Genomic DNA, 10,852 nt, shown 5'->3' with positions numbered 1-10,852 from the left:
TTCAATATATCCCATAAAACATTGATGTAGCAGCTCACCTACATCAGCAACATTCAGATTCATCCAATGTTAATCGGAATGAGACCTGAAGAGAGCATTACGTAGGTACGTGTGTTGCACATAGGACTTGACATGAGTGACACACAAAATAAGAAGAAAATAGGAACCTTTCGTTTCAGTGTCGTTCTTCTTTCTACCGGTCCTTCCGTTCCTACCGCGGTGGTAATTCGCATTTTGTTTCGATTCCTTTCTTTCCATAACTTACGCCGACAAAAAGTTACTGCTAGTTCCCGCCGGGTAGGAGCAGTATTTCACGGTCGAGCCCTTTTCGGGTAAGTAGTGGCAGCTGTTCGATCAGATGTTTCGTTCGAGTGCGATCACAGTTGGCGACTGCTTGCTTGCTTGCTAGTCGGAATTCCATCTCCGATGTTTGTAAACGTCGGAATGTCGGAAGCGATGCAGCGCCTTCCCGTTGAGGTAAGTTTGATGATGAAACAATCAAAATATTTTGGTTTAAAATGTGTTGATTTCGAAACCATTTTTCTAGGTGCTTTGCTATATATTTGATAAGCTCACCGTTACGGAGAGGAGAAATTTACATCTGGTGTGCAGTCGCTGGTACGAGATCCTGATGAGAAAGCAGTTTTTGTTAAAGCGCCAGCTAAAAGTGAACTCCGATAACGTCGAACTCCTTGCAGAAAATGAGGAATGGTTGAAGTTTCCCTGTGTTAGAATTCGTGATGACGACTCTAATCCAAAATCCGCACGAAGAAAAAATTATCTGAGCTTGCTTGGCAGGACAATATTTGGTAAACAAGTTTTAAGTCACATAGAAGAATTGGCCATCGAAGACGTCCAAAGTGATCTATGTGAATTGTTTCGTGAATCGTGTGAGCAGTGTCGTTTCCCTAGTCTTAACTATTTAGTCATAAGCTGCAGTGAAATAAGTCCATTATTCAACAGTCGCACGTGGCGTTTTCCAAATTGCTTGACCAAGCTTGCCATTGAGATTAGTAGCCGAAATGTGCTAGCCTTGGTGGAAGCTGTCGCCGACCAACTAGAAGAGCTGCTCGTTCAGTCAACCAATCTGGATCTCCTCCTGCAGTGTTGCAATCTACCGAATTTCGTGAAACTTCGAACATTGAAACTCAAATCGGACACATTTTTTCCGGAACGATTTTCCAACGCTTTCGAAATCGGTGAAAACTTCGCACGAACGTTAAATATGCTGAAGAGTCTTGCGATCGGTTTCCGACATAATGACTTTCAGCTGGGATATGCCCTATTGTTGGAGCACTGCCACAGTTTGGAGGTTCTCTCTATTCTTGGCGCGGATCTATGCGTTGCAGCATGCAATGCAATCGGGCGGCTGCATGGACTCAGGGTATGTACTGAACAGTGTTTGCATTCTTTGTGTGTATTTTCTTTCTTATTCGTTTATTCTCGAAGATTATACTCAAAACGATGTAAATTTACTCGAGATTGTTCAGAATTTTCATAATAATTCATAGAAATAGATAGATCTGGATTGCAAATCTGATAAAACCCTGTAACTACTGATAAAAAAAAATCAACCAATCTATTTTACCAACAAAATGTTTCCGATAATTCACATAATTAATGCGATATCATTAAGAATTTCTGTTATAATTTAAGCAGAATTCATGGCTAATTCATAGGAAGAATTACAATATGTTCTGGCCTGACTCAACGAGAACGAGATTTTATAACACAAGCAGTTTAAAGCATTATGTGAACGAGAGTTCATGATCTATTCAACCTCGGTGTGGTTTGCCGTCGTGTCGTCGAAGGAAAGTTGTCGTCTCCCAGGACTCGAACTTCACAGACTTCACGATCGCCTCCCAAAGTCCACCGAATTAGATGCGTGCGGTGATATGATCTTCCACAAAATGCAACGTAGTTTCCCAACTTTTGTAAGAAGTACGATGGAAATCTCTCCAAGTAGTGCCTGCAGCTCATTATTCATGCACCTGCGTCACTCTCGGCTTTCCGTTTGTATTTCGCCAAAAATAGTCCGCGCACCAAAAATAGACCTTTTGTTCAAATACAGCAAGTGCACGTATGCCTTCCGTAAGCAAAGTTACTGTCTCAGGTTCGTAAAGGACTACTGGTCTGATTAGCATTTTGTATACATCATCAGTTTTGTTCAGCAACATATTCTTGATCGAAGCGTCTTGCTGTCGGAAAGGTAGACTCGACTTCCAGCTTGAATGCATCGTTAAATATTCTTACTCGTATTATTGTGCGGTGACCGGAGATCCCAAACATATGAACTCATTAACCACAACTACAACCAGTTCTTCGCCGTTAATAGTCACTGTCCGTGGGAGGCGAACATTGTTTTCTCAGGAGCCTCATTCTACCCTCTATAGGAGCCAATTCCTCTATTTTTAGTCTGGTATCGATTATCTGCGCAGTACCAAGGTTTCTAGTAATGTCTTTCGTTATACTATTTAAAAATAAATATATAAATATAATGATACTGAGGTTGTCTGCGAAGGCTAGGAGCTGGATTCTTTTGCTGAAGATCGTTCCTCTCGTTTCGATGCCCGCTCGCCGAATCACACCTTCTATAACAATGTTGTATAACATACAGGACAATATATCCCTTTGCCGCAAGCCTCTGCGCGATTCGAAGGGATTCAAGAGTGCTTCCGAAACACGCACGTAGCACATCATTCGCTCCAGGATAGCTTTGCTCAGCAGCGTCAGTTTGTCCGGAAAACCGTTCTCGTGCGTTATCTGCCATAGCTGTTCGCATTCGATTGTATCGTATGCTGCCCTGAAATCCACGAGAATGCGAATGATGCGTGGGCACGTTATATTCCCGATATTTTTGGAGGATTTGTCGAAAAGTAAAAATTATTTCCGTAGTAGCACGGGCCCAGATAAAGCCCACTTGATTCGGCACCACAAATTATCTCGCTATTGGGGATAGACGACGTGACAAACTCTTGGAGAGTATCTTGTAGGTGGTGTTCCAACCACTCCTCCGATAGTTTCTCTTTCTCCCAAATCCTTGAAATTAGATTGCTAGTTGTGCGTTACCATTTTTATAGGGTTCTGCTGGGAGTCGGTTTTTTGCAGCGACTCTATTATTCTTCATCTTACCGATTTCTAGCCGGCTCTCTTCGAGATAACATTTGTAGGCACTTCGAAGTTAACTTCCGGTTCGTCTTCTTCTGTTATAACGCCATTGAAATGCCCATCGAAGAACTGCTTTCACCTGTCGACCAACTTACGCTCGTTTGTGCCAAGTTTCCCCCCTCATCCCTATACATATCGGATATGTATCCTTCGTTATGCGCTTTTTCCTCTTCAACATCGTAGTCAACTCATTCCGCGCTCGTCCTTACTTGGCCCACGGGGCAGTACTTAGCTAAACTTTTCTAAACTTTTTTCCTCTCCAACGCTTGCTGTCATTCCCCGTCACACTAGTCATTTTGTGACACTTCACCTAGCACCGCGGTTGCGGCCTCATTGATGACCCAGCATATCCTGCTTCTTCCACCTTCGGGGATCGAATCTCGGCAGCTCATAGGATTGTCGTCCTGCCCTCGAAAGAAAGTTACTTGTCATTGACCCACGACTCGAATGAATGATGCCTTCGCAGACTTTACGATTGCTTCCCAGTGGCCGCCCAAGTTAACCATCACCAAAGTTCAACCATCCTAGACGGATCATGCACCCAGTCCTACAACTCTTACAGGTGGTTACTAGAACTCTCTGTATTTAGTCTCCTGTGGTTTGCCAATATCTTTGATTTATCGGGCCTGAGAGAAGTGGATATGAAACCGACAATTGGCTCTGGTTTTAGCTTGCTTAGATCCACGGATTCCCCGGCTTGAGTAAAGAGAAGCGGTACACAACTACTTAAGCGTTGCTTCAATGACCTTTCCTCGCCTAATTTTCCTGGTCCCATTCTGGCCCCATCAACATATTTGTTTCATTACTTTCTTCTATCGTCCCCTTCGTGGATTGTAAAACCTACCATTATACAAAATAATCAAATACCTGATCACATTAAAAAATCAATTCAAAACACAAGGTGGGTCTACTCTGAATATTTTCTGTCATTTAAAATCTTTACTTTTTGTTACTCTTTCATTACATTTTTTTTTTTTTGTTTTGCAAAATCCGATTCAAAATCTCTATGAGAACTTTGACAAACTTTAAAAAAACGCAATGTGTATGTGTACGTCTATGGAATGATCAAACTGGAGAGACAAAATTAGATATGAGACTATCTAATAAAGCGGTGTGACGAGAGTTTAATTGCCAAAACTCTCGGGTACCAATCAAGAGAGTGTGGGTTGGGGTCCCAAGTGTCATTGAACGACCCAATACATTGTTGGCCTCTTATAGAAATTTCCTATTTCCATCCAGCCTGCCATTCTTCTCACCAAACGCTCCTGCACTTCAGAAAAAAAAAGTTTACGTTACACCACGACAGAGTCAAAGACACGTAAAAATAGGAAAAAATGCATTCTTGTCACTGAAAATCGCACTTATTGAAAAACATTTGAATTACTTGAAACTGTATTTTATAATAAACTAGCTGACCCGACAAACTTCGTATTGCCACAAATTAACCTGTGTTGTACATAAATCATGAATCTCGGATGATCTTTGTCACTATCTCGAGTTTTGCAAGCCCCCCAGTGGGCGGCGCTTCCGACGGCGGGTCCCCGGCAACACTCGCGACCGGCTCGTCCTGAATGATCTAGTGTTACTATAGATAGTTTTTGTGGTCTTGTTATTGATTAAAGTTTTATGGAAGAGTCTCGAATTTCTCGAGTTGGATTAGTTTTTGAGTTTCGCAAAAATCTGTTTTATTTGTATGAGAGTCCATATCCCCCTACCACAGGGGTGAGAGGTCTCTAACTATCATAAAATAAATTCAAGACTCAAAAATCTCCTACATGCTAAATTTGGTTCCATTTGCTTGATTAGTACTCAAATTATAAGGAAATTTGTATTTCATTTGTATGGGAGCCCACCCTCTTAAAAGGGAAAGGGGTCGTAATACACCATAGAAAAAAAATTCTGCCATCTACAACTCTCACATGCCAAATTTGGTTCCATTTGCTTGATTAGTTCTAAAGTTATGAGCAAATTTGTATTTCGTTTGAATGGGAGCCCCCCCTCCTCCTAAAAAGGTAAGAAGTCCGAATTCATAATGGGAAAAATGGTTGCCTCCAAAAACACCCACATGCCAAATATGGTTTCATTTGCTTGATTAGTTCTCGAATTATGAGGAAATTTGTATTTCATTTGTGTAGAAGCCCCCCATCTTGAAGTGTGGAAGGATCCTAATTCACCGTAGAAAATATTTTTGCCTCCAAAAACCTCCACATGCCGAATTTGGTTCTATTTGCTTGATTAGTTCTCGAGTTATGGGGAAATTTGTATTTCATTTGTATTGGAGCCCCCCCCTCCTAATGTGGGAAGAGGTCCTAATTCATCACAGAAAAAATTCTTGCCTCCAAAAACACCTACACGCCAAATTTGGTTCCATTTTCTGGATTAGTTCTCGAGTTATGAGGAAATTTGTATTTCGTTTGTATAGGACCCCCCCTCCTAAAGTGGGGAGAGGTCCCAATTCATCATTGAAAAAAAAATTGTCTCCAAAAACACACATATGCCAAATTTGGTTCAATTCGCTTGATTAGTTCTCGAGTTATGAGGAAATTTGTATTTCATTTGTACAGGAGCCCCTCCTCTTAAAGTGGGGAGGGGTCCTAATTCATCATAGAAAATTTTCTTGCTCTCGAAAACCTTCACATGCCAAATTTGGTTCCATTTGCTTGATTAGTTCTCGAGTTATGAGAAAATTTGTATGGAAACCCCCCCTCTTAAAGGGGAGAGGAGTTATAATTCCCCTTATAAAGAAGGGAGGGGTCTCAAATTACCCTAGAATAAATTCTTGTCACCGAAAACACCCACATGCCAAATTTGGTTCTATTTGCTTGATTAGTTCTCGAGTTATGCAGAAATTTGTGTTTCATTTGTATGGGAGCCCCCCCTCTTAGTGGGGGGAGGGGTCTCTAACCATCACTAAAACCTTTCCTGGCCCCAAAAACCTCTACATGCAAATTTTCACGCCGATTGGTTCAGTAGTTTTTGATTCTATAAGGAACACAGGACAGACAGACAGAAATCCTTCTTTATAGGTATAGATTGACAACATCAGAAAATCTTACACATATACTTAACTGTACTATTTTCTCCTATTTCCAGAAATTAGAACTTTTAGTTCGCATCGAAAAATCCAACGATCTAATTGCGTGGAACTTCCAGAACCTAGTTAGCCTTCACACCTACGTATGGAATCTAGCTCCCCTGGGAGCCGATTTACCATCGCTGAAAATAATCCGAATTTCCAACTACACCATCAGAGAGGGTCGATTCAGCGTTCGGCCTGTGGAACAAATCTACGTATGTAACTCAATTTAAACACTTTATGGTCTTGAACTTCATCGTAACTCTATAATAATCGTTTCAGCTGCAACGATACTTCTGCCACTTCGGAACAATCGTCAAGCTCTTTCTGTACGACATATACCTGGAAGATATTCTTCTTCTACAGCTACCGAAAATGCAGGCCCGCGAGATTACTCTACGATGCGTTCGAACGGTACTGCTACGTTGCTTCCGGCAGAATCCCTAAATAATTTCACTTAATTTCACCCTGCAGAGTTCGCTCGTCCTGGACGTCATCTACGAGCGGGCACCGGCCATCTTCTACCTGTACTTTTGGGACTGCGGCTTTCTCGTCAGCCCGCGGGCCAAAATTCCATCCTTCGATGAGCTGTCCCGTCTCCTGCCGCACGTCCACATCTCGCATTCCAGTAGCAAGATCATCGCAGTGGATTACGGCCAGATACTCTCCTGATGAAGAAATATACGCATATATTTCACTCCGACCGCCTTCGGGTGCTGCCACGACCGCTGCCGAGATTGATCAATTTTAGTCGATACCGCCCGCCATCGAACCCAGCCAGCCAGCAGGGAGGAAAAAGTGTACAGTTATTCGCGTGAAACTTTCAAAACCTTACATATATTGACCTAGCCTATCCTGACTGCTGAAATTTCCGATCACGCTGGCTGTCTTCGTTCGGTCTCTGTCGAAGGTTAGCCGGCAGCATTATCGAGAAATTAGAAAATCAATCAAGCCCTCGAAGGCGTTCTGCATTTGATGGGAGCTAATTTAAATATTTATTAGGATGGCTGCCAAAAGGGTGCTGTGTTGCTGCTGTTCGTCGGCGTTTTTTAACCTGTTCGTGCTACTCGTGTTGTCAGAGAGAAGTGTACCCAAATTGATTTTCCTGCTTCGTGAGAAAAGAAGTTTTGAAATAAAAACCCTAAAAAATGTTAACACTTTATTGATAGCACAATACACTGTCACTGCTGAACCAAGGTGATCTAGTTTTCACAGTTTGTAGAACAGAAGCGTGCGGAGCAACCATCGACGTTGTTTACACATTCAACAGTTTTCGCTTTGAAAATTTCGGTGATCGTCAAAGGGGTAACCCAGCGGGGGTGAAAAACAAATTTGAACATCAGAAAACCTCTCTTGACTAACCTTGTGCTGAAAAACCTGAGTAAAAATTCAACTAGCAACACTGATTTGATAACCTCCAAGCAATTTTATATTGCCCTGTATCCAAAACTCATAAAAAAGTTCTTGACGGCAGTCTTTGGTTGGTATTTGAAAACAACACAGTCGACGAGCTTCCAGATTACGCACGCTAGGCTCGGATTTTTTATGTTCATTTTTTGCCGTTAACTATTAATTCTAAAATACCGGCTCGCCAGATTTCGTGGTTGATATGCAGTAAGCTTATTTGCTTTCTTACAGTCAGCTTCTGCTATATGAAATTAACCACTGATGCTAACTGAAATGAAATGAAACAAAGAAGCTGAAATCTATCTGATGGAAACGGTTCATTCGAAACGCTCGAGGTTTCAGTGAAAATCAAATTTTCCTAGTAATGATACATTCATAAAAACAGTGCCGCAGGATGTTCGTCGTATAGTCCGACACGACGGTAGCCATTTCCTATGACATATCGTTTTAGTGTTTCTCAGGTGTATCAGAACCCATCAGTATATGTAGCTCCGATGATCACTTTTGGAACAGATCTCATAACAAACGAACAAGCGTCTCGCGATGTATCCTTTACGCACTGCCAGACAAGAACTCGATCATAAAGTTAATTACCATGGTACATTGCCTGGTGGAGCATGGTTTGCCAGTACATCGGGCAACTGCCGCGGGATGGCAAAGATTAATGCTGGGTTCCGCCCTTTCGCGTTGCCCCGCAGGAACAGACATCCCTTTCTTCGGGTACGCATTCCGGACAATTTGCTTCAACGACATCACCATTATCGTCATCACTGTCATCATCGTTCAGAATCTCGTCTGCGGGAAATGTTCGTCTGTCACGATGAAACGTAGCACGGTAGCGATTTTACATTAACGCTTGCACGGACCATTATTGGTGCTGCAATCACCGGCCATTGGGCGTCTCCATTTCAATTTTTCATTTTGCGCAAGCACAATGGGAGTGGATGGCCCAAGATAATGGCCAATTTCAGCGATTTAATGAGCGAACTCAATTACGATTCGATTTCGCAATTAGTTCGAACGATCAAACTAAGGCAGGTATGTATGTGGGGTGCTCGCATTTGAATTAGAACTGCTGGCGTTATTCTCGTCTCTGGACTTATCAGCTCCGTGCGAGCTTCGTTGGGGCAGTTGGATTTTTGACACAATAGTTTTGCTCCAACCTAAATGTTTGGCAACTTTCGGAGGACTCAATATATAATATTTTCCCAGGCTATAAATATTATTAATACAAATAAATGGATCTGGTGTCTATTGAAAACTAATCAAAAAATTTTTTTGGTGAATGGGGAAACATTTTCTGTAGTTAAAAGATTTGAAAATATTCTGCTGCCCCTTGTCTATGCTTAGTAAAAATATCTCCGGTTTGCTTTCACTTAAGCAAAACGGGATGAGTACACAATTTAATTGCATTTCATTTCTTGCTGGAACGTCATGTACAATGTAGGATATGAAACATTTATAGTTGAAAGGAACCAATGCAATGAAGAGCATTTAAAATGTGCATGGTTGCATGAATCCAAAACTAAATTGATATTTAAGCTACTTTAAGATGTTAAACCAGCACTAATATTACAGATTGCTATCTATCAAATTGTCATCATCAGTTGGGTTGATTACAATCGGTTCTTTTCAGCAGTGTAATAAAATAAAACTCAGAACACCCATTAAAAGATTGTAATTTTTGATTTTTAAAATCGCTAATCGCTTTCCATTTTGTTTTATTTTTGCTTTGATTTTTTATCAATTTCAACTGTATTCGTTTTGTAAATGTGATCATTTGCATGCTCTCAGTTTCGCTTTGCCATATTTTCTTGTTTGTTTTCCCAAACCGCAAGGAAGGTTTGATAACTATTAGTACTGTCTTCATCCCAAAATCTTCCCCCAAAAATCGTCCCAACAGGTCGATGATTCATAACGACTAGAGATGTCCGTTAATCGTTCGATTAACGCAACTAATCGAATAACACAAGGAATATTCGAATAATTGTTAATCGAATACTGCCAGCACGAGTAGTTGAATTAAGTAGTTGAATAATTAATTGCTCAATGAGTACGAATAATCCCCGAATAATGCTCTTTAATAGTGATGTCCGGTAATCGCTCGATTAATCGAGTAATCGATTAGATCATGGAATAATCGAATAATTTGTAATCGAATACTGCCAGCACGAGTAATTCCTTAATCGAATAGTTCAAAGCGGATAAAAAAAAACGCAGATAATCCCCATTAATCGTTCATAATCGTCCGATTAATCGAATTATTAAACGAAATAATCGAATATTTATAGTCGAATACTACTAGCACGAATACTGAACTAATCGATTAGTGCCTACTACAACGCCAACTGATTAATCGGTAATCGAATAATTCAAAATTTCGGACATCCCTACTCTTTAATCGTTTATAATTGTTCGATCGTCAAAGAAATATCCGTATATTCGTATTCGAACACCACTAGAACAAATAGATGAATCAATCGTTTAGTGCAGACAACGCTCACCGATTAATCGGTAATCGAATAGTTGAAAATTTCGGACATCACTAATAGCGACGTTCAGATTTATACTAATTTGATATCTATGCTTGGAAAGTACGCCAGAAAAAGTGATATGCCTCCGCATACCATCAAGATTTCTTAGGACCGCAATAAACCTAGTCTAATTTGATATCCTGAAAGTAAACAGGTATAAAAAAGTGAGCGACCAATCTTACCTTTCGCCCGATTGTTTCCATACACGGAAAGAATGTATTCAAAACCGATGTCTTATATTAAAAAGTGGCTAACGGAATATTAATGTAGGGTACGGGAGGGTATTTTCAGCAGGTATCTAAATTCAGCCTATTTGCCTTTTCTTTCGCCAATAAAAATACTTTGCCGACATACAATTTTAATATGTTATAACTATTTTCTCAGGACTATAAGTAATCTACTATTGTTTATTCAAAGAACGTCAAAACCATCTGTTCTTCCACTAGAACTAGGCCATACGCCGAAAAAATAGATGCCATCGCTTAATTGGCTGAAAATACCCTCCCGTGCCCTATGTGCCCCGTGATGTAGCAATTTTCAAAGTGAAGAAAAATTTTCGACTGTCTGATCCAGCGATATCAACCTTCAAGACATTTATGCATGCATAAATTTGGGACCCTGTCATTTTCTCCGCTGTATTCTATTTTCTCAGTCTACTCTTTTCTAT

At 40.7% G+C, this 10,852-nt stretch overlaps 1 protein-coding gene across 1 annotated transcript; it reads left to right on the top strand.

Moving 5' to 3' along the window:
- Window positions 1–444: 444 nt before the first annotated feature.
- On the top strand, window positions 445–6,916 carry LOC128743892 (uncharacterized). The gene is made up of 5 exons (XM_053840577.1): window positions 445–477; window positions 548–1,384; window positions 6,262–6,459; window positions 6,527–6,658; window positions 6,719–6,916. Exons 1-5 carry the CDS (start codon window positions 445–447, stop codon window positions 6,914–6,916), a joined length of 1,398 nt encoding a protein of 465 aa, XP_053696552.1.
- The last annotated feature ends 3,936 nt before the right edge of the window (window positions 6,917–10,852 follow it).

Source organism: Sabethes cyaneus, chromosome 3, assembly GCF_943734655.1.
Source record: "Sabethes cyaneus chromosome 3, idSabCyanKW18_F2, whole genome shotgun sequence".
In the NCBI taxonomy this organism is placed as follows: Eukaryota; Metazoa; Arthropoda; class Insecta; order Diptera; family Culicidae; genus Sabethes; species Sabethes cyaneus.
This window is presented reverse-complemented; position numbering and strand designations above follow the sequence as displayed.